The sequence below is a fragment of the Sporisorium graminicola genome, chromosome SGRAM_19 (assembly GCF_005498985.1).
Source record: "Sporisorium graminicola strain CBS 10092 chromosome SGRAM_19, whole genome shotgun sequence".
Taxonomy (NCBI): Eukaryota; Fungi; Basidiomycota; class Ustilaginomycetes; order Ustilaginales; family Ustilaginaceae; genus Sporisorium; species Sporisorium graminicola.
In genome coordinates this window covers 558,890-581,428 of record NC_043728.1, presented here as the reverse complement: position 1 = coordinate 581,428, position 22,539 = coordinate 558,890, and the positions used below count along the sequence as shown (strand labels likewise).

Genomic DNA, 22,539 nt, shown 5'->3' with positions numbered 1-22,539 from the left:
AATGCGATTGTTCATTAGTTGCGATGAAAATTTTATACAAATGTGACAAGTGACGATCGTGTTCAGGCATACACGACCTCAACGAGCCTATCCAGTCCAGCGCGAGCCCTTGTGGCATGCACCCTCGGCACCTGCTCATCAGCATCATCCAACGAGTCGTTGAACACCTCGATGGACCACGGGCCCTTGTACCCTGCTTTCACCGCCGCTGCCACAAACTCAGCGACCGGCATAAAACCACCCTTGTCCTGCTCGCACGGGAACAGCCTGCTGGACCTGGACCAGATCATCCTGCTTGGCCTGGGCTCGTCCTGCCTCGGACTGGGCAGCAAGGGAGCGGGCATGCGCTTGGCATCGCCGATCTGGAGGAGGAAGATCTTGTCACCGGGTACCTCATCGACGATGCGCTTGATGCTCGAGTGCAAGTTGGAGAGCGTGAGGGCGGCGGGTTCTTGGATGCCCGTGGGCGAGCAGGGGTCGGCGAACTCACGGCCGAGCGTGTTAAATGAGTCGAGGATGAGCCCGATGTTGTCGCGGTCCGTGTCGCGAACGATAGCCCAGGCTTGGGACCAAACATCGATGTGAGCGCCCCACGAGAGCGCCTCGTAGCCGATCCTGATGGGATGCCCCGAAGCGGCGGTGAATTCGGAAGCCATGGTGGAGATCTCTCTAAAATCGCGGACGATGGTGGCGGGGTCGCCTGTCGTCTGAGGTGCGCGCGTGTTCTGCGAGCAGATGAGCAGCAGCGAGGTGTTGAGCGCCTGCATGACGGCAAACCTCGAGCGCACCCTCTCCATGGCGGCCTGTCGATCGTCGTGCGAAACCCAACCCTCGACATCGCGCTGCGGCTGCAGGCACACGATTTCCAACCCTTTGCACTCGCAGTACTGACGAATATACGCGGCGGCTGCCACCTCGAGCTGAGCCTGCTCAAATGTGCATGTGCCATTGGCGTTGTAGGTGAGCGCAGGCGTCTTGCGCAGATTGGCATGGCGGGAGAGCGGGCTGTCTGGCGGCGTGAGCAGCTCGCCCGACGCGCCCGTCGAGGCAGCCGACGAGGAAGCAGAGAGGATCGAGGCAAAGGCGGGCGACTGCGAAAATGTCCACAAGTCGTCGGTGAAGATCTCGACGGCATGCAAGCCTGCGTCGGCGATGGCGTCGAGTTTGGCGAGTAGCGAGTGGTTGGCTGTGTGGTAGCCAACCGAGTGGGTGAAGATCGAGTACTTCGGGTGGGGGGTCATGGTCGATGCTGATGACGACGACGACGATGCTGATGTGGATGCGGTGTTGTGTGTCATTGTTGGCGAGGGTGAGTGTAATGTTGTCGAGGTGATGATGATGGTGTTCGAGAGGAACACAATCGAGAGGGAGAGAGAGAGAGAGAGAGAGAGAGAGCTTTCTCTCGACACTCAACACACAATTCAGTAAGTAGCGCTGTAACCGACGGATAAGCGCGCGCTGTGGAGAACACACACACACCCTCTCTAACCGGGCCAGCAGGCACACCACAGCAGCGCGCAACCTGACGAGTCCTCGCTCAATTCGCAGAGTGGAGGCCACGGCAAAAAAACCCAAAGTAAAAAAAAAAAGGAAAGAAAAGAAAAAAAGCTCCCTTTTACCGACGAGGCCGGTTATTTGCACCGTCTCCCGGTTAATTGTGCCAAGGTCGCTCTGTGGCGAACAATTGGCAACTCCGCTGTGCCTTGTATGCGCTCGGCTACTGCAACAATGCTCCGATCCACGCGGCTTCATGCATGCACCTCGAGCAGAACAAGCATCGTAATCACCGGCCATCTTTTGAGAGAGCGAGGAACAATGTTTTTCCCCTCTGCTTCTTGCTTGGCTTGGCTTGGCATCGTCTGTATTTGAGCCGGGTGGGGGGGAATAATGTCGGTCCGCTAAACAGCAGCGTCCGCGAACGGAACAGCTTTCTTCCCCACTCCCCCACCCCAGTTCTCGGTCCGGCGAGCTTTGCCGTTGCCGTGCATCAAAGTCACCTCAGGAGTTCAGTATCCGACATGACCTTTTTGCGCCTCTTCTCCACTTTGTCTTGCACATTTGAAATATGCGAATCGAGCTCCGGTCCTCATTCGCAACACTCACTCACAAAGTTGACCATCGACTTTTGAAAGTGTCTTTTTGCAAAGTGAGATACAAAGCCGTGTGAATGTTGAGCCTACTTGATATCCATCATGACACGGACCAGGTCCCTCGCCTGCTCCTCAATCTTCAATCCGACCGGACCCTGGTCGCCCGCCTTGACGGCAAACGGAATCGGGTCAAACGTCTCCTTGCCCTCCTCGAACGCCTTGGCAGTAGCCGCCCACATCCTCGCCTGTGCCAGACCCTGCTCGACCATAGCCTCGACACCGCCAATCGCCTGCCAGCCCTGCTCTTCGGCAGCGATCAGTAGAGGCGTCATGCGCGGCTTGTAGCACATGTCCAGGAACGGTCGCTTGCTGGGCAGCGGCAGGGCGACGAGCGTCTCGCCCTCGATGCTCTGCGTTGCCTCGAGAGGTGCGTGCGACTGAGTCAGAGCGTGGTACGGCTCGGCAAAGAATCGATGCGCAAGCGTGTAGACCATCTTCTCGTCGTCTGTGGCAGGTGCAAATGCAGGAATCGCTCCCACCGCACAAGCAACATGTCCGACCTCGCCAGCCTCGCGCTTGGCCGCTTCAGCCTCGTACGCCTCGACCGAGCGCAGAGCACGCAGGTCGAGCGAGTCGCCAAAGTGGTCGAGCACCGCCTGCGTCTCTGCGGCGTCACGGTTGAGCAAGTAGATCGGCGAAAGACCCAGCTGGCTGACAGCATACACGGCAGAGCGACACGTGCCTCCCGAACCAATGATGAAAGCCGAGTAGGGTTTGCCTTCGGGGTTCCGCGGGAAGACGTAGCGCGCCTTGTACTCGAGCTGAGGATCGAGGTACTTGGTCACCCTGTCCTCGCCGTTGCACTCGGCCATGCCTCGAAGCACGGCGTGCGCGATACCGAGGTAGTCGGTGTTGGTACCGATCATCCTCCTCTTGCCCTTGTGCGGCACCGAGATGATCGTGTTGACCGTCTGCGTAGCCTTGCCCGCCTGGCTGAGCTCGTCGATCACACCCTCTTCGCCCAACTTGGCCGTGACAGCGACCTTCAAGGGCATCGTGACACCTGCACCTGCAAAGAGTGGGTCGTTGCGTACCAGGTCGCGGAAGTGCGGCTCGTCGATCGACTTTGTGTCCTTGAGCGAGTAGGTCGGGTAGAAGGTCTGCTTCTCCGAGCCTGGGAAGCCGATGGGCTTGATCGACTGCAGCATGATGTTCTGGAACGCAGGACTGGCAGAGTGCGAGATCGGGTAGCCGAACAGAAAGTATCTGCGCGCCGAAGCTTGGATCTGTTCGGGCGTGGGGTGCGGCGGTGCAACCAATCCGGTGGACGTGACAACGGCGGGAGGGGGAGCAGCAGCAGCAGCACCACCGTTGGTGGCGCCTTGGAAGGAGACAGATTGCGACATTTTAGGGTGATGCTTTGCTATTCTTGATGATGATAATGATGATCGTGGTGATGATGGAACGACTGAAGACGACAAGAACAAGAGTTGGAAGAAGCGCTCGTTTGTGTGTGCGTGCGGGGGAGAAAGGTGGTTCGAGGTAACGGCCGAGAAATGGAATCCTTGCACAGCAGCGGCAATATTATGTGCCGACACCAGTCAGAAAGGAAAGAAAATGAAACAAAGCTCCTCGCTGTCTTCATTTTGATTTTTTTTGATTTTCCAATTGTTCATTTTACCGCGTTGTTTTGGCTGCGATTGCGCGGCAGGCCAGAAGGAAAGGGATATCCGGCCATTTCCGCTGCGTTCTTGACAGCTTCTGTGGCCGTGCTGCCACGCGAACTGTCTTCGCTTATTTGTTGAGACCATCGACTTGACCGACCAGTAGCCGTGCCTCAAGTGGCCCACATGCTCGCTTCGGGCTCTGCTGTGCTCCTCTGCCCCCGCACCACATGTTCGGCTTCTTGTCTACCACTGTTCGTGTGCCCAGGTCTCGATAACCGAACAGGTTGCTCAATGCCGACGCCGAGATTGTCCCGCGGCAGCATGCTGGCACACCGCAATTTCTGCGCCTTGGTCGGTCAACTCCGTCTGTTGATGCGTGCAGTGCCTCTGGTTTTTCTCCGTTCTGGCACTCGCTCCAATGGCAAGCTCTGCAATTGCCAACGAATGCAAGCCCGTTCACTTGGCGATGCTCCCTCGACGAATCATGAGGTCGCGGAAATCGAATCCGTTGACTCTTTGGATCCGGATCTAGACCCGTCACGGGCTTGGTCCGATAGTAGCCGCTGATTGGCTGCTCCGATGCCGTGCTTGCTGCGAGTTGTTGAAGGTTTCAGCTGTTGTCGACGTCCAAGGATATCTCCGGATCAGATTGTTTCCGCCCGCAATCGGCGTTCGACTTTTCTGAACGAGATGGAGCCCCTCCTTTTTTTGGGGTCAAGTGTGGTGCCCCGGCCACCATTATCGTTCGATGTGCAACGTGGGGTTGTTACTGCTGCTGCTCTTTCTTACCACGCGGCTACTTTTCACTCGACTCGTGCTGACTGTGCGTGGCAAAGTTTCGAGTGAGTGAGAAGCCGTTCCTTGCAGATTGCAAAGATGTTTCAGGTTGATGCAAGCTGCCCCTTGTCGGCATAATGCTCGCCGAACCTGTGAGGGAGTTCTGCACAGTCCACAGGAATCTCACCTCTCGGCCTCCCATTCATACGCAGAGCCAATCAGAGACGAGTCGAATCATGCTGAAGCGAAACACAGAGTGGGAGAGGGAGAGGGAGGGGACTTGTTGTAAGTGCGTGGCGAAGCTGACCGCGCAGGGTCCCGCAATTTTTCATATCCAGACGAGAAAAAAAAACCCTTTCCCTTTCCTTGCCCTTCCTGCGCCAAAGTGCCTGAAACTTGCCTTGTCAAAAAGAGCAAAGTCTCGAACTGCCCGAGCTCGCATGGCAAACTGCGCATAATCGCACTAAAATTCTTCCCCGCTTTCTTTCCTCTGCCTCGTGTACCTGGCTGGCCCTTGTCACCTCCTACCTCGTCCTGCCACCAACGAGCAAACACACATATAACCTGGCCAGACTTTGCACATTGTCTTTCCCCACATTCTTCATCCATCAACTCATCCCTCCTACTCCCTCGTCCATCTATCCATCCATCCATCCGATCGACCGAGTCCTCTCCCACTCCCACTCCTTCGTACTTCGACCGAGACTCTGGCCTAGTCGATCCCACTTGAAGAAGATTTTTGTTCGCCGCAAACGAGTCACGCGTCGCACCCTTCAAAAAACCCCACCGGCGAATCCGATTTTTGTATTCGTTTGTATTCAACGCCAAGCGAAGAATTTGTATTCTCAAATACAAAAGGCGTAAATTCTCTCTAACGAGCCTTCGTGTCGAAGCCTTCACCCCCCTCCTCGTCCTCCTCAAGGTATCCATCCCTCCCCTTCAACACCACCACCACCACCTCAGTCCTCTCCTCGAATCGTCGTAATCATGGGCTTCATGAGCAGAGTCGAGGATAGGCCGACGCCCAAGTCGGTCTACAACTGGCGCATGTGGGTTCTGTCCTTCATCGCCGCTTTCGCTTCCATCATGATTGGCTACGACTCTGCATTTATTGGTGGTACGCTGGCGTTGCCCTCTTTCCAAAAGTCGTTTGGCAAGCTCAACCCGACCACGTCGGGTAACCTGGTGTCCACCTACCAGGCTGGTGCTTTCTTCGGTGCCTTCCTCGGCCACCCTCTGGGCCACTTCCTGGGTAGGAAGAAGGGTCTGTTCATCGTCTCGGTCGTCTTTACCATCGGTGCTGCCATTATGACTGCTGCTACCCCTGCTACCCACCTGACGCCTATCTTTGTGGGCCGTGCCATTGCCGGTCTCGCGATCGGTGCCGCCTCGAACCTCACGCCCATGTACATCTCCGAGATCGCCCCGGCGCCCGCTCGTGGCCAGGCCATTGGTGTGTACGAGATCGGCTGGCAGATCGGTGGCATCGTCGGGTTCTTTATCAACTACGGTGTCATTCAGACTCTTGCCCCCTCCGTCAAGCAGTGGCGCATCCCTTTCGCCGTGCAGCTTGTTCCCGGTGGTATGCTTATGGTCGGCTCTCTCTTCCTTGTTGAGTCCCCCCGCTGGCTTCTCTCGCGCGGCCGCGTCGAGGAGGCTCGCGAGAAGCTGTCTTACATCCGTCAGCTGCCCACCGACGACCCCTACTTTGTTGACGAATTCACTCAGATGAGCCTCGCCATCGAGGAGAACAAGCGCGTTGCCGGCGGTGACTCGTACCTCGCCCCCTTCAAGTACCTCTTCAAGCAGAAGCACCTCGTTACTCGTCTTGCTTTCGGTTCGAGTCTGTTTGCGTTCCAAAATGGAACGGGCATCAACGCTATCAACTACTACAGCCCAACCGTTTTCAAGTCTCTTGGCATTGTCGGTACCTCGACAGGTCTTCTCACCACGGGCATCTTTGGTATCATCAAGACCATCGGCTCGTTTATCTTTATCATCTTCCTCGTCGAGACGGTCGGTCGTCGTCGTCTGCTAATGATCTCGTCGTCCGGTGGTGCCGTCGCCATGTACTACATTGGCGCCTACATCGCCATCGCTAAGCCTCAGCTGCACAAGAAGTCGGGCCTCGACGGACCGGGAATCTCGGCGCTCGTCTTCTTCTACATCTGGACGTGCTTCTACTCGTTCGGTTGGAACCCTCTGCCCTGGGTGTACGGTGCCGAGTCCTTCGACAACACCGCCCGCCCCGTTGCTCAGATCTTCATGGCTGCAAGCAACTGGCTGTACAACTTTGTTATTTCCCAGGCGACACCCCACATGTTTATCAAGATGGGTTGGGGCGTATATGCCTTTTTCGCTAGTTGCATGGTTGTCAGCGTCTTCTGGGTCTTCTTCTTGATGCCCGAGACCAAGGGTATCCCTGTCGAGGAGATGGACAACCTGCACTCCAAGTGGCCACGTAGGCACGCGCACGGCATTGTCATCGAGGAGCTCCGCATCCGTTCTGCCGAGCACCGTGGCGAGCCAGTGCTTGCCAACGACGGCTACCAGCCTTCGGATTCGGCCAGCACCAACGAGAAGGAGGACAGCAACCAGATCAAGCTGAGCACCGCCTAATGTCACGGATAGCCTCTTTCAATCCTCAGGAAAAATGGAATAACACGGCGGTCTTCTCGCACTGCTGCCTCATGTCACGCCTTTCATGCTCTCTCGTTTGCGTTTTGTCACTGGACCTCTTTGTTTTTCTCTCGCTTTATGTAGTTTTAGATTACGCTTCTCAACTATCTGTGTCGCAACATACCGCAGTGCTTCTGGTGTGTCTCCATTGCTCTCGTCTTGCGAGCGACGGGGTGAGGAGTTGAGCCTGGGTGGGAAGGGTTGCATAGCGATCGCGGCTGCCTCACGACAGTACTGTACGGTGCCTCTTTTTGCAGAAGTAGCCCTGTCGTTCTCTCTATCTTTGATCTTAACTCTGCCACGCTACCTCCTTCTCACTGCCCTTTCTTCTTCTGCTATCGTGACTCTCTGTCATCTCTGCCTTCTTACCTGTCTTGTTTTTTTCCTTTACCATGGCTGCCGTTGAAGCATTCGTGTCTGAAAATTCCTCCTTGTCCTACCAAGCTTCTCCATTCCTGCGTCGACGCTACCCTCGACCTTAAAATCAGCTGGCAGCCACCATCAAAGCCATTTTCGAGTTGAACCCGGAACAACGCCCGCCTCCGTCGTCCGTGTCATTGCTAGTCTCCTAGACTTTCTGAGCTGCAACGAGGAGGACAACAAGCAGAACAAGCTCCGCGTCGCTTGATGGGCAGACATATCCTTTCATCAACAAGGAGGAAAAGAGACCATGCGGCGGTCCTCTCTCACTGCTACCTCATATCACATTCATGCGCTCTCGTTTGCTCCAAAACTTGTCCGACGAGGTTGAAGTGACTTCAAGAGCAGAGAGCGTTTGGCTGCCAATGAAATCGATCTTTTTGACGTTTGACAGCGGTCTTGGCTCGGATTTGCAATTAAATTTAACAATTGAAAATTCAACGAAATCTGTCTCGCGCGGATAAGTGGTGCTCGCGGGAACGGTTTCTGGTTTTGGCAATGCGACGGCGCAGTCATATCCACCGCCGAAATCACTCACTCATTCGCCTCTGCCTTCCTTCTTCTAACACCACCACGCATACCGCACTACAAGACTATTTCGACTGCCATTCGCATCAGTCATTCCACTGCGAACGACGCATCTGTTCAGCCGCAGTCTGCATCCCTACACGGTCGAACGACACGACACACTCGCACAGCCATGGCAGGTGGAGGAGGACTCGACGACGAGCTGCTTGCTCTTGCCGGTGGATCCGCGCGCAACATCGACCTCTCCTCGGACGACGAGGGCGACCGCGTGCGCACAGGATCCAAACGCGATTCGAAACCTTCTGCCTCTTCCTCGCTCGCCAAAAAGCGCCGGCTCGACTTGCTCGATGAATCTGCCTCTGGTTCCGACGCCGACGCGCCCGGGTCTGACGACGATGACGCCGCCGCTTCCTCCTCCGATGAACGCGCTGCGCTGTATCCGTACCAGGGTATCTACAAGTCGGCGCGCGACATGGAGGAGCTCATGTCGATGAATGAGCTCGAGCGCGAAGACATCCTCGCCAAACGTAGGGACGAGATCAACAAGCGTAGGCAGAAGGTGGAGCTTGCTGCGCTCGTAAAAGCGCAAAAGGCGGCGGCTGGTGCGACCAAAAAGGCGGCGTCTAGGAAGCGGGTCGTTAGGGGGGGAAGGAGGGGAGCCGATTCGGACTTGAGCGAGCAGAGCGACGACGATGCGGACACAGACGAGGATGCGGATGGCGATTCGGACTTCGCGTACGGCGCAGCCTCTGCCGCAAAGAGCAGGAAGAAGAAGCTGCCCGGCCAGACCGACGCCAAGTCGGCCAAGCTGTCGGAACTGCGCAAGAAACGAAAAGAGAAAGCAGCGGGCATCTCGCGCTCTCGCGAACTCGATTCGGACGACGACGCTGCCCCCTCTGCAGGTGCAGCCAAATCGCGCAACCGTCGAGGCTACGCTTCGTCCTCTGCGTCCGACGTCTCGTACTCGGACTACTCGGACGAAGAAGACTATCCGCGTCGAAAGGGCACTGCGGCGAGAACCGACTACAATGCGCGCGGCAGCGACTCGTCCGAACCGCCGTCGCTGGCCGATCTCAACGCCGCACGTATCACGCGTGACCAGATCGAGTCGCGTCTCTACGCCCCGCGCTGGCGCGAGTACCTCACAGGCAGCTTCTTCCGCTTCTCGTGGGGCGAGCGCCCGCACCCGACCAACCCAGCGCGCACCGAGACGGTCTACCGCATCCACCAGGTGAGCGACGTCGTCGAGAGGCCGGGCAAGTTCTACGATCTCTCCGACGACAAGTCGGGCAAGTGGTGCAACGTGTACCTCGTCTTCGAGCATGCGGGGGCCGAACACGAAGCCAAGATCAACCTGCTTTCGCGTGGCGAGTTTAGCGAGTCGGAGCGAGAGAGGTGGATCGCCATGCTGCAGGGCAGCAAGCAGCGGCTGCCCAAGAAGGCCGCGGTAGCGAGGAAGGCCGACGAGCTCGACAAGTTCTTTACCACTCCGCTGACCGAGCAGGACATCGGAAAGATCCTCGCCACCAAAAAGAGGCTCCGGCAGGAGGCCATCAGCGTCATGGGTGGCAGTGCGGTGCTCGGCGCCACGGCCGGGTTCGACAGCCCCAGGGGCACAAACGGCACAGCCACACCCACACTCTCTGCAGCAGCAGGTGCCGGCGGTGGCGCGGACCTCAAACCGCAGAGCCTCGAGGCGCGGCTCGCAGCGGTCAACGAACGCAACCGTGCGCTCGACAGGACGAAACAGTCCGATGTCGAGCGCAAGGCGAGAAAGGCGGCGCAAGCCGCGCGCGCCGCCGCCCAGCCGCCAACCGCGCCAGCCAAGCCACCCGCGGAGGACGGAGGCGACGACGACAAGGGCGGCATCCAGGTCACCCACGAAAAGGTCGCACACACGGGCATGGGCAATGGCTTCGTCGCCGTCAAGAACTACTCGACGCTCGTCGAGGTCGATCTCGGCGACTTTTGAACGCTCAGATGATGGCTGAGAGCTGAATGCGATACATACCTTGGAATGCAAATTGCGAACAAGTGGGAAGTGGAGAGTCAAGAGTCAAGAGGATGATCTTTTGACTTTATGCGTGCATACGAAGTGAGATGCATCGGTGACAGTGTGTGAGCGGAGAGGGATGGGGTGAGCAGTGTCCAAACTTGCTTGCAGACAAGGCTTTGAGGACGAGAAGAAAGACGTTGGCACGGAGACATTTGAAAGCGAGGCCATGAACACGACGAGATCGTCGCAGGGTGACACACTTGGGGCTTGGAAAGAGGGAGCTCGACATGTGCGACTGTTCCTCGTCTTCCTCTTCTTGGGCCACGTGGGGTTCTTGGTACTAGACCACCAGCTTGCTTTGCACCATGCTATCAGCCTTCTGAGAGTCTGTCGTATCTCTTTTCTCTCGTTCTTGCCGCGAGCGAGGATGGTGGTCCAGAAGTGAGCCTCAAATTAAATTACCTGCCCTGTTTGTACCTTCCCCTCTGCAGCGACGTTCTGCCTTGGGTGGCGAGCTAACAAATATCAGAGCGCGCATGCATGTGGTGACAACTGCGGGCGCATATCTTGCGATGCACACAGACGGTACCAGAAGGTCCATCAATGTGCCTGTGGTCGAAAGAGGGTGCTCTCAACCGTGTAGCAGCAGAGGGTTGCGTCGAGTGTCATTACAGTGAAAAAGCCAGCTCACCGCTGACGAGGCTCCTGATTCGACGATTGCGAGTCAACACATCCTTGCGCACCCTGCGCGTTTCCTTCTCGACGAAAAAGAGTGCCCGTGTCTATACGAGAGCAGCGTCAACCAAGCTTTGTCTCTCCCCTTCCTCGCTGAGCTCACACCGAAACCTTCACCGCGCCACACCACCGAGCTTCATCTCGAACACCTCACCCTCAGCTCAGCCTCCGCGCAATCACGCTCTCACGCGCACACACCACTTTGCTCTCTCTCGACGAGTCTATTATATTCCTCGAACCGCCGCAGTGCCGCTACTAATTAGGCCTCCTCCTGAACCACAGCACATACGGCGAATTGGTATGCAACTGTCTATCGTCGCCTCTGGCAATCCTGCTGTCGTCGCAGTACCACCACTCCCTATTGCTCCTGACCGTTGCCGTGTAGTGGCCTGTGTTGAGACTACCAAAATGATGCGTCACCGCGTACAGATCGTACAGATACGGCGGGATCTGGCTCTGGCTGACGGGCACACTGGCTGCCTTGACCGTTCCCGGTGGCAGAGGCGGAGGCATGTAATTCGTCAGATCCAGCGCTGTAGCCGTGGGGAACGTCACCATCGTGTCGATCTTGTCCGTGAACGGTCCCTTGAAGCTAAACCTCTTCAGATGAATCAGCAGGATCTGAGGCAGACGCGAAATCGACAAACGCTTGGTGGCTTTGCGCGGTTTCTTGCACCTAGGGCAATTCCACATATCCCCCTTGTCGAGTACCTCTTCGCGCACGAACGCGTCCAGACATTGCTGCAGCGTCACCTTGCCCACCCCGCGCCCGTGCGGCACCGGCAACGAGAGATAAGTAAAGGCTTCGTACGTGGTGCTCGTTTTGCCACATGTCAAGCACGTCAACTTGTTGCGGAACTGCCCTTGGAACCAGTCGACGATCAAGCTGTCGTTGCGCATGCGGTAAATCGACCACTCTTTGACACTCGCAATCTGCTGCGGAAGCGTCTCGAGCTCGTTCTCCCTCTCCGGCGTCATCTCCACTGCTGCAGGCCGCGTGACGACGTAGTTGAGATCCTCGTGCAGTCCATCCAGCAAGATTGCTAGGAATTCTTGCGAATCGTGCTGGTCGTACCCTCTGAAACTAGGCGCAAACCTAGCCATGGCTTCGCGGAACGTGACAGGAGACACAAATGCGTACTTCTCCCCCCACATGACATGCATCAGTCCAGCCAGGGCGGTCGCCAGCTGCCCTTGCGTGCCTAACGGATTGGTGCGGTTGATGGCCTGCTTGTACGATCCGTCGAGCAAGAACCTCGCCAGAGGAATTGTAGCAGAGAGACACTGCAAGGTTGAGTTCATGTAGCAAGAGTTGCCGAGATTCTTGAGCCCCGTAAGGCCGATCTTGATTTCGTCGGCGCTTCGTCCATTGGTAGGGCTGGCGTACATGCGCGACGAATGCGTGCTCAAATGCCCCGCATAGCCAGGCGCGATGACCTGCTTCTTGGAAGGATCGTTGCCGCCCGCCGAGCCAGTGCCGGGGACGAGCGGCGCGGGAGTAGATGCGGAATGGGAGCGATCGCGTGGATTCATCGTAGCTGCCGAAGGCGATGCGGTGGATGCAGCCATGGGCGGTGGCTGAGGGGCTGCCGCCAAGCCGTACGGCGAGACAGCGCCAGATGATACCGAGTTGGGCTTGAGCTGCGGATAGTCAAAGGTGGTGGACGAGTTGGAGCGAGACGGTGGACGATGGGCTGCGGCTGGGGGGAACGAGGGTGCACCTTGATATGCACGTGCCGGGAGCGACGGGGCCATGTAGCCGCTGCCATCCATAGATGCTGCGGCAAAAGGAGAGCTGGTGCCGTTGGTGGTGGCTCGACTAGGGTAGATGCCGCCAGGGTGCATGCCGCTTGCCCTAGAAGGTGCTGATGGCGATGTCGGCGCAGAGGGTGGCCGATAGGGTGATGGCGCGCCCGCACCGTCGGCAAACACTTGCTGCTGTCGCCTAGCGCGCTTGAGCTCCTGCTCTCGTGCTTGTTCTGCCGTGGCTGCACGTGTGCTCGGATCATCGGCAGTAGGAAAGCGTGTGCCCGGCTCGAACGAGATGCTGCTTCTCGATGCGGGTGCGTTGCCATTTGTCGAGCTGGAGCTGCGCAGCACCAGCTTGTCTCCGGCCTTTTGAGCCCACCTCTCGAAGCCACCAACGAGCAAGACGGGCTGATGCGACAAGGTCTTTGTAAACTCGTTCTCGTAGATGGCGCGGATGAGAATGTCCATCCGAGCCTGGGCTGCGGGATCTTGCGGGATCTTGTCGGCCGACGGGCTGCTACGGAGAGAGCGAAGGTTGCGATCGTAGAGCACCACCAGATCAAAACGGTTGCGCGATGCGAAAGCCGACTGCTCCTCGGGAGGCGAGAGGACAAGCTTATCCTCAATATCGGCGGAGCTCATGCCTTCGCGAAGAGTGATGGGCTCGATGCAGACGGTCTTGCCGCCAAGGATGCGGCCAGCCTCAAACTCGGCCCGGCTGCGGACGTCGAGCAATAGGACGTCAAGGCCCATCTTTTTGCCAATCTTGCGATTGCCCTGGCCGTCAGTGAATTCTTCGAAGCCTGGGTTGAGGAAACCAAAGAGCTCTTCAACCGAGATGTGGTTCTTGAAGGGCAGAGAGGGCTTGGAGCCGACCATGAGTGAACGTGGTTCTGTTGGAGCAGCGGTATTCAAGGTAGCACCGGCTGAGGACGCCGAACTGCGTATGGCTGCCGAGGCGTGTTGCTGCAAGGTGTGCACTGCTGAGCTGCTCGAGTGGCGCGAGTTGTGCTGCTGTAGGCTGAAACGGCGAGGTTCCTGGTTGGGCAAGCCGTCTATTTGACGCTGGGGTGCAGGCTTCGCCGACGAATCGAATGGATCGGGGACATCGCGTGCGAGGGCAAACTCGCGGGCTACGTCAGTAGAAGTGGCGGCGGGTGGTGCAGGGAGTGGACGCTTGATCTTGCCAACAGGGTGGGTGGGTAACGTGGGGAAGCCGGAAGCATCACTAGCGCCGTTGGAAGCATGCTGTTGGGAGTTGCTGCTCTCGAATTGGTCGATGGTGGGGTAGGAAGAGTTGAACTCGGAAGCGGTTGGAACGTTGGGAAAGCTGGGTTGGCTGGAAGAAGATGCGTCAGGCAAGGCTTGGTTGAGGTCGTCAGTGGAGAAGGCAGTATGGTCCTCGGCAAGCGATTCGAGATGAGAAGCGAGATCGCCAGACCTTGGCAGACCGGGTGCGGAACCGGCACTGTCGGAACGGGCACGAGTGCGGAGTTCTGCGGGATCGCTCGCAGCCGAGTTGCGGAGAGCCTGAAGACGATCCGCGAGGGAGCTGCCCGTACGTCTACCGGTGGCATGGTGGTCGACGGGCTCAGCATCTGTGCCATGAGCGGAATGGTCGTCGTCCGAGTCGGTGGCAGTTGTGGCGGTGTTGGAGTTGGCGGGAGCTTCGCTGCGCAGTGCGGAATCGCCTGGTGGTTGCGCTTGTCGTTGAAGAAGCGCATTGCGAGCCTGCTCTGCAGCTGCTTCCGCATTGGCTTTTGCGTTGCGCTCTTCTCGAATGGCGAGTTGAGACTCGAGACGTTTTGTTCGCTCGATGAAGGCGGGCGCTTGCTTCATGAGCTCGTTGTAGGCTGCATAGACCGAGCCGCGTGCTTTCGAGATCCTTGGCCAATCATCGTGCTTCGCTATGAACGCAGCAACATTGGCAGCTTTAAGGTAATTGACGAAAGCAACTTCAATCTGATCTTGTGCATCTGCAGCTCTTGCCTTATCGAGCAAGGCATTTGCTGCACCAATGTAGGTTTTGATGCTGAAGCTCGAGTCGAGTTTGGGTTGTGCCTGTTTACGAAGGTTGAGCGGGTGGTTTGCGGAGAGAAACGAGGATTTGGAGTGCGGTGATGAAGCAGTGGCTGCACCCACCACGGCGGGCATGTTGGCGGTGAGCACTGGAAGAGGTGCGATCTAGAATGAATGTTCCAGGAGTGAGAGGTGGTCGTGGTTGTGGTCGTGGTCGTCTTTCCAGGAATCTTTGAGCGAGCCTGGCTGCTGCTGCTGATGGCGGTGGTGGTGGTGGTGGTGGTGGTGGTGAATCGGTGCGAGTGCCGAGCGAGATGTGATCGTAGAGAAGCAAGCTTGTCTGGACGGCTGCGTCGGGAGGTGATTATCGGGCGGTGCGAGCGCGAGCGTGAGAAAAGTGAATCACACACAGTGGAGCGTGCAGTGACGCTCATGCACAGCGTCCCCGTGTGTGTCTTGAGCTGCTGCTGCCGCTGCTGCCCGTTGCTCAGTTTGATGCGTAATTTTTGTACTTTCCTTCGGCTGTGCGATCTGCTGTATGTTGCTGTGCCTTGCGATTTGTGTGGGGTTCTTCTGTCTCTTTATTTTCATTCGAGTTGGAAATCAGCAGCAGCAACAGCCAACAGCCAAGACAAGCACGAATAAGTGGAGTCTTTCTTTGCTAGAAAAAAGGGGTTCTCGCGTGAGAGAGAGACAACGGTCGCTCGACACGATCCTCTCTCTGCTTGCAACTCCGGCACTCGGTCAATTTATGGAAGAACATTCGCTTGCAATCGGTCAAGAGTGGTATACATAAGACAGTAGAAGTACAGTACAGCATAGCACGACGCACTGTGCTCACAATTTGGCCTTGAGACCAGTAGCAGGCTGAAGCGGTTTACCTTGACCCTTGAACCAGCCAGGCTTGGCCGGGTTAGTCTCGACCCATTCGTGCCTTGTCTCGATATACTCATCCAGACCTTTGCTGCCCAGCTCGCGTCCATTGCCGCTCAAGCCAAACCCACCCCACTCAGCAGCAGGCGTGTACGAGCCGTAGGTGTTGACCCAGACAGTTCCGTGACGGAGGCGCTTGGCCACACGGCGTGCACGCTCAACGTTGCCCGACTGCACGCCGCCCGCCAGTCCGTACTTAGTGTCGTTGGCGAGGAAAACGGCGTGCTCCTCGTCGCCATCCTTGAATCGCTCCACCGTGAGGATGGGGCCGAACGTCTCTTCCTGCACGATGCGCATGTCGCGGTGACAGTGGTCGAAGACCGTAGGACAGAAGAAGAACCCTTTGGCCAGCTCGGGGTGCTGCTTGGCGTCGGGTCGCGATCCACCCACCACCAGCTTGGCTCCTTCCTGCACACCCAGCTTGACATAAGCTTCCACTTTGGAAAGATGCGCTGCCGAAACGAGCGGTCCCGTTTCCGAGGCAGGGTCCAGGCCGTTGCCCATGTGGATGCGTTTGGCCCGCTCCACCACGCCGGCTACCAGCTTGTCTGCAATCGACTCTTCTACAATCAGCCTGGCTCCGGATGAGCACACCTGGCCCGAATGCAAGAACACTGCCGTCGTCACCGTATCTATCGCCCACTCCAAATCGCAGTCGGCGAACACCACGTTGGGGTTCTTGCCGCCCAGTTCGACCGTGCATCGCTTGACAGTGCCTGCACACGAGGCAATGATCCGACGTCCCGTGTCCAGACCACCTGTGAACGACACCAGATCCACATCAGCGTGTTCCGTCAGCGTTGGCCCTACAGATGCGCCACCTGCCGTCAGTAGCTGCACCGATCCCGTGGGTGCACCGGCCTCGATCAGCAGCTTCACGAAGTATATCGTCGACAGAGGAGTCACTTCGGATGGTTTGATGATCACCGCGTTGCCCGTGGCTAGAGCAGGAGCCACCTTCCAGCAGATCTGCAACAGCGGATAGTTCCATGGTGCGATCAGCACGCACACGCCCACGGGTACGTGCAACGTGGTGCTCTCCACCGAGTCAGGGATGACGTCCGATACGATTTTTTTGGGCTGATCCAGCTTCTTGGCCTCCTCGGCGTAGAAGCGGAAAACGTTGGTGACGTCGTCTACGTCGACTTTGCTCTCTTCGAGCGTCTTGCCGGTGTCCTTAGTTTCGATCTCGGCGAGGATCTGTTTGTCTCGCTGCAGCAGATCCGCAACTTTCGACAGCAGCGGCGTTCGTGCGGTGCACGTCTGGTGTGGCCACGATGAAGAGCGGAAGAACTTGGCGGCAGAGGCTACGGCGGCAAGCGCATCGTCGCTGCCGGCTTCGTCAATCACTGTGACGGTAGAGCCATCGTATGGGTTGATGATGGGTCGCGTGTGTCCTTGCTTGGCGTGCGTCCACTTGCCGTCGATAAAAAGCGTCGGCTCGGGCGCGGGTGTTCGTGATGTGGATGCCATACTGCTCAATTGAGATGCGAAAGCGGCTGGATCTGAGTGGCTTGTTAGCGAGAGAGTGCGTTGTTGAAGCGCGACCAACGAAGAGAATTGAGTCGGAAGTAAGAGCTGTGGCTAAAAGAATAAACCGCAAAATGTAGTCTGACGTCAGCTGGATGGTCCTGGTGCCAAGACAGCGCAAACGACCAACTTCGAAGCCAGTGACGATCAGAGTCTGGTTAATCTATAACTCCGCACAATGTAAGGTTGATGACCTTCTCGGTGTTGGATTGTTCACAATGTTTAAGAAATGTCCTCATCATATCGAAGAGCGTTGCTTCAAAGAGTTGGAGTCTGCGCTGCTTGTCGGTCGTTGTCGTAGTGAGACACGAGAACACTTACCTTGAGATGGGTCGTCGCTAATGATGGGATGATGGCACGAGGTGAAAATGCTCGAAAGACGCGGTTTGTCAATATGCGAATGGGAGCCAACAACATGTGCGACCCGAACTCTTTGTTCTCGGTGTATATATGCTAGCGACGAGAGAGAGCAGGAGCAAGAGATGAAGCGCGGCAATGTCAACGATGATGGAAGGAAGAACCTTGCGAAAGAGCATCGCAGCTCAAAAACTTGTCTTTTCTGTCCGCACAGACACGCTCTGCTGAGACGGAGCTGACGCCATTGAAACTGCCGCGGCTCAACTCATCCGGTCCAGAACGCTGCCGGCCGTGACCCGTTTCGATCCTTTACCAGAGTGTTAGACCGCCTCATGGCGGAAGCTCGGTGATTTAGTCGGTGTCCTTGGCTTGCGCACATACCAAGTTGAGCGAAGACTTTCATCTTGTCCTACCCCGCACCTAGTCGATCTCTCGCGCTCTGCTTTGCCTCGTGTCGTGTGCTCGAGCCAGCTTGAACCTTAAAGGAGAGCTGCATGAGGAAGGTGGAGTGTTCTGGTCATGCAAATTCTGTCTCGAAGCAGAGATAGCCATGCGTGCAGCAGTCGCGGTTACCAGCTTCCGTGTGCCTATCTCGATGCAGGGCTCTTATCTCTGACGCCCAAAGTAGTATAAGAAGGTCGAGCCCAGCGTACAAGCTCGCATGCTCGCACAACAAGCCCACCACCCTCTTCATTCAGCCCACAACGCAGTCCCGCTTTCCGGTCAAAACCGCCAGCAACTCGCTCTCAGACGACACAACCATGCCCCCCAAACGCGTTCTGGTCTCGTACGGCGTCGATATTGATGCGGTAGCTGGATGGATCGGCTCATACGGAGGCGAAGACTCGGTCTCAGACATCTCGCGAGGCATCTTTGCCGCCGAAGTGGGTGTTCCTCGCATGCTCAAGATGTTTGAAAAGAAGAAGATCAAGGCGACATGGTTCATCCCCGGCCACACCCTCGATTCATTCCCGACCGAATGTCGAGCTATCGTCGACGCCGGGCACGAGGTGGCTCTTCACGGCTATACACATGAGAACCCCACGCAAATGACGCTGAAGCAGCAGGGGGATATCCTCGACAAAACCTTCAAGCAGCTGACCGAGTTCGTCGGCAAACCGCCTAAGGGGAGCGTCGCACCGTGGTGGGAGACGTCCAAAGAGGGTGCTGACCTGCTGCTCAAGTACGGCATCGAATACGACCACTCGATGATGCATCAAGACAGCCAGTGCTACTGGCTCAGGACGGGAGACAGCTGGACCAACATTGACTACAACGCCGAGGCCGAGACGTGGATGAAGCCGTTGGTCAAAGGAAAGACGACAGGGCTCGTCGAGATTCCAGCCAACTGGTATGTCGACGACCTGCCACCCATGATGTTCATCAAGACAGCCCCCAACTCGCACGGATGGGTGAACCCACGGGATATCGAACAGATGTGGAAAGATATGTTCCAGTGGTTGTACGACAATGAAGAGGACTTCGTCTTTCCCGTAAGTGGTACCCGCGCCTTAGCTCATTTTAGCGTTTAAAGCCCACCGTGCTCGCATACTGATCCAATCTTGAGTGCATTTCCCGATGCTGTTTGGCAAACGCAACAGATCACCGTTCATCCGGACGTCTCTGGTCGACCTCAGGTGCTCGCTATGCACGAACGCTTCATCGACTGGATCAACGAGCACGAAGGAGTGCAGTGGTGCACGATGGACGAGATGAACAAAGATTTCCGAAGTCGTAACAAGACTCCTACTGCCTAGGCCTAAGGGCACGACACACGGGTATACACACTCTGTGATCTGAACTCTATCAAAACTTTCTCCCGATGCCCGCCTTTTTTTTCGCTTTGCCTCCATCGAAGCGGTCCATCTTCGCATCCGCCTTGCTGAGATTTGCCTGGGTAACCTCGACTTCTGAATCCAATTGACCGAGCAACTCGGTTTGCTCCCCGAGCTCCTGGTTGATGGCTTCTCCCATCTGCCTCTGTCGGCGGAGGATAGCGGCTAAATTGAGCAGTTGTTCGTCCTGTTGGTCCATGGCATCAGTTTGAGATTGGAAGAGTTGACCGTTGTTGAGCGGTCGTGTGGTGTCTGTTTCTTGTGCCGGTGGTCGGGGTGTGTTAGCTGCTGCTGCGCCAAGCGCTCTGGTACCTGGGGGGAGCCCACCTGGCATGCTCGTTGTGGTGCGTGCGGCGGGTGTTGTTCTCGCAGCTCGAGGGGAGGCCGTTGCGGGCGATGTGACTGCGGTGACCATCTTGATACTCATCGGCCATTCGATGAACGACTTGAACGCCTCTGACTCCCTCCATCCAGCATCTTGATCCATGACTATGGCTTTGAGGTACATCTCCAACGCCTGCATCCGCTCCTTCAACCAGATCTCCTGATCGTAGTCGTCATAGCTCTGATCACCGGTAGCGAATGAGAGAAAGCCTGAAAAGGTCTTCTTCCACTCCCTCGCGCGTTCTCGAGGTGGAAGTGGCCGAGGTGGCGGTTTCCCTGCTCCACCAGGTTCTCGATCGCCGCTGGAGGAAGGAGCATTTGGACTGGCAGCGAGGTTCTTGTCGAGCCGGACGAAGTCAGAGTAGCGTCGGTACACGGTCCATGAGCGCACGGGGAGCTGGATGACGACGGCGAAGACAATGTACGACGAAGCGGTGCTCGAGCGAGATTCGTAGCGCGGTATCGAGATGCCCTGGAGAGGCTGTGCCTGTGCCATGGTGGTGGTGCGCGATCTCGAGTACGAGCGAGCTGAGAATTGAGTGGCCTTGGCGCCGAGAAGCGTTCAGAGTGAATGTCTGGCCTGTGTGATGGATGTCGATGGATTCAGATGATGGTGTTCAGCAAACACGAAGAGATCGTTGGCAAGTTCGGTATTATTGTGGAGCGTGCAAGAGTGTGCTCGCTGCAGCCAAAAAGAAAAAGAAATGCGGTGCGTGCATGCAGCCAAAATCAGGCTGAAAATACCAGCCATTTCCGGCGAAAGAAGCGGCCGCATAACTGTATCTTCCACACTCAATCGAGCCATCAGGATCAGCATCATCATCATCGTCAATTCGATTTTGCACGCTTGATCAACTCTTGTCGGTTTCACACACTGTATCTGTATTGCATCAGCGCCATGACAGGTGTGGAGGCGGAAAGGAAGCTCATGCTCTTGAGATCTTTCTAGGAATGACGTCCAAGTCGGTCGAGACACGCCTTGCCCTGCTCGTACCACTCTGCACGCGAAATCCAGAAGCTCTCCCTGTTCTTCATGATGTCGGCGAGCACTGCACCACCAAGGAATACCATGTGCTTTCTCCTGGGTGGGTCTTCGATGCGAATCTTGAAGTTCTTCAACCTGGAGCCGTCGCCGTTGAGGACGCGTGTGAGGTAAAGCTGCTTCATCTCCTTCTCCAAGCGACTTGGCAGACCGGGATACATGGACGAACCACCGGACAGCACAATATGCTTGTACAGTTCGGAGCGCGTATCGACAGCGGCGGACTGGATGGTGTTGAAGAGAAGTTCGGCCACACCGGCCTGCTCTACATCGACGAGGTGCGGCTGGAACATGCACTCGGGCGCTTCGAAGCGTTCGGAGCCTACCTTGATGACACGGCCGTCGGGAAGCGTGTACGACTCGACGAGCGTGGTAGTTTCTTCAGCAAGTTTCTTGTCGAGGTCGAGATCGTAGCTGACGTAGCAGAGCTTCTCCTTGATCTGTCGGACCGTGTCGAAGTCGGCAGTACGGTTGAATGCATAGCCGCGCATGAGGAGGAGCTTGATGAGATAGCGTGTCACATCCCGACCGGCTACGTCCAGACGCTTGGTGAGATGGGGCAGCGCAAAGCCCTCAAAGACGGGCACGACGTGGGTGACACCATCACCCGAGTCGACGACAACTCCGGTTTGGAGACCCTGAGCGTAGAGTGTCAGGACAGCCTGGATGGCCACGTAGACGCCGTCGAAACCGTATTCTTCGAACATGATCTGGCACATTTCTTCGCGGTTCTTCTTTGGATTCATGGGCGGCTCTGTGAGGAGGATCTTGCGGCCCTGAGGATCGATGCGGAGTTTCTCGTCAAAGGTGTAGTTCCAAACGTGGCGCATGTCGCCAAAGTCCTTTACGATACCGTGCTCCATGGGCTGGCTGATTTGGAGGTAGTTTCGGAGTTCCTCTGCTTCTGTGCCCACCATGATGTCCTTGATCTGAGTACCCGTGTTGCTCGAGATGGCATCGCGCTCTTCCGAACGCAGGATGGGACGGCCGACGACCGAGGGAAAGACGTGTTCGGGGAAGTTGGAGCCAGCATAGCCGACTTTGACGAAACCGGTACCGTTGTCAACGACAACGGGTCTTTGGTCGGCCATTTTGGATGATGCGTTCGTCTATCTGCTTGGGTACAACGGGTCGGTCCGAGCAAGGGACGAGTATCGCAGATTTGAGGGAACCTAAGGGAACCGAAGGGACGTGATCAGCTCTAGACACCGCTTTGCTCGTAGATGCTATGCTATATGGGATACGATGCTCCAGCCTGCAGTGTTGGCTGGGTTCGTTGAGGAGGATGGTAGGATGACGGAGGAGGAGGAGGAGGAGCAGCAGCAGCAGCAGCAGCAGCAGGTTGAGCGAGTGGATGGCTGACAAGCAACAATCGGAACTCTGGCCGACGAGTAATAACGCCCTTGCCGATTTGAAGTCTCGCATCGCAGCACCACCACAACCGCACAGTGCAGCCTTGACCGACGAAGGGGACAAATTCCAATTTCCAACTCCACTTGACTGGCTCAACCAGGTTCAGAGGCGTCAAGGCTGTGTCGGCTTATTCGCGTGGCCTGTGCAGATCTGAGAGCCTCACTGGGCTGGTGGTCAGCCTTAGTCACACGCTTTGGCTTGGAGCAGCCGCGAAGAATCGCCCGGGTGATCCGTCAAGGGTCCACTTGCTCCGAATAGCTCTTGGACCATTCCAACTTTCATGTTCTACCATCACATTCAGCACAAGCTCGACTCGACTCAGCGTTGCGTTTTAGAGAAGCTGAGAGAAGCTGAATAGAAGCGCAGAAGATTGTCTGATTGGCAG

General features: G+C 56.8%; 9 protein-coding genes across 9 annotated transcripts; 3 read left to right on the top strand and 6 right to left on the bottom strand.

Annotated features, from left to right (window-relative positions):
• Nucleotides 1-62: 62 nt before the first annotated feature.
• EX895_003153 (uncharacterized protein) lies at nt 63-1,298 on the bottom strand (the record flags this gene model as incomplete). The annotated part of the gene is made up of 1 exon (XM_029883751.1): nt 63-1,298. One exon carries the CDS (start codon nt 1,296-1,298, stop codon nt 63-65), a length of 1,236 nt encoding a protein of 411 aa, XP_029740042.1.
• An 878-nt stretch (nt 1,299-2,176) lies between these two features.
• EX895_003152 (uncharacterized protein) lies at nt 2,177-3,496 on the bottom strand (the record flags this gene model as incomplete). Its single annotated transcript, XM_029883750.1, has 1 exon — nt 2,177-3,496. The coding sequence occupies one exon, from the start codon at nt 3,494-3,496 to the stop codon at nt 2,177-2,179; it is 1,320 nt and encodes a 439-aa protein (XP_029740041.1).
• Nucleotides 3,497-5,521: 2,025 nt separating this feature from the next.
• Nucleotides 5,522-7,153, top strand: EX895_003151 (uncharacterized protein; the record flags this gene model as incomplete). Its single annotated transcript, XM_029883749.1, has 1 exon — nt 5,522-7,153. The coding sequence occupies one exon, from the start codon at nt 5,522-5,524 to the stop codon at nt 7,151-7,153; it is 1,632 nt and encodes a 543-aa protein (XP_029740040.1).
• Nucleotides 7,154-8,333: 1,180 nt separating this feature from the next.
• Nucleotides 8,334-10,133, top strand: EX895_003150 (uncharacterized protein; the record flags this gene model as incomplete). Its single annotated transcript, XM_029883748.1, has 1 exon — nt 8,334-10,133. One exon carries the CDS (start codon nt 8,334-8,336, stop codon nt 10,131-10,133), a length of 1,800 nt encoding a protein of 599 aa, XP_029740039.1.
• A 1,014-nt stretch (nt 10,134-11,147) lies between these two features.
• EX895_003149 (uncharacterized protein) lies at nt 11,148-14,795 on the bottom strand (the record flags this gene model as incomplete). Its single annotated transcript, XM_029883747.1, has 1 exon — nt 11,148-14,795. The coding sequence occupies one exon, from the start codon at nt 14,793-14,795 to the stop codon at nt 11,148-11,150; it is 3,648 nt and encodes a 1,215-aa protein (XP_029740038.1).
• Nucleotides 14,796-15,497: 702 nt separating this feature from the next.
• Nucleotides 15,498-17,066, bottom strand: EX895_003148 (uncharacterized protein; the record flags this gene model as incomplete). The annotated part of the gene is made up of 1 exon (XM_029883746.1): nt 15,498-17,066. The coding sequence occupies one exon, from the start codon at nt 17,064-17,066 to the stop codon at nt 15,498-15,500; it is 1,569 nt and encodes a 522-aa protein (XP_029740037.1).
• A 1,175-nt stretch (nt 17,067-18,241) lies between these two features.
• EX895_003147 (uncharacterized protein) lies at nt 18,242-19,237 on the top strand (the record flags this gene model as incomplete). Its single annotated transcript, XM_029883745.1, has 2 exons — nt 18,242-18,973; nt 19,082-19,237. 2 exons carry the CDS (start codon nt 18,242-18,244, stop codon nt 19,235-19,237), a joined length of 888 nt encoding a protein of 295 aa, XP_029740036.1.
• A 49-nt stretch (nt 19,238-19,286) lies between these two features.
• On the bottom strand, nt 19,287-20,195 carry EX895_003146 (uncharacterized protein; the record flags this gene model as incomplete). Its single annotated transcript, XM_029883744.1, has 1 exon — nt 19,287-20,195. The coding sequence occupies one exon, from the start codon at nt 20,193-20,195 to the stop codon at nt 19,287-19,289; it is 909 nt and encodes a 302-aa protein (XP_029740035.1).
• Nucleotides 20,196-20,644: 449 nt separating this feature from the next.
• On the bottom strand, nt 20,645-21,832 carry EX895_003145 (uncharacterized protein; the record flags this gene model as incomplete). The annotated part of the gene is made up of 1 exon (XM_029883743.1): nt 20,645-21,832. The coding sequence occupies one exon, from the start codon at nt 21,830-21,832 to the stop codon at nt 20,645-20,647; it is 1,188 nt and encodes a 395-aa protein (XP_029740034.1).
• Between the last annotated feature and the right edge of the window lie 707 nt (nt 21,833-22,539).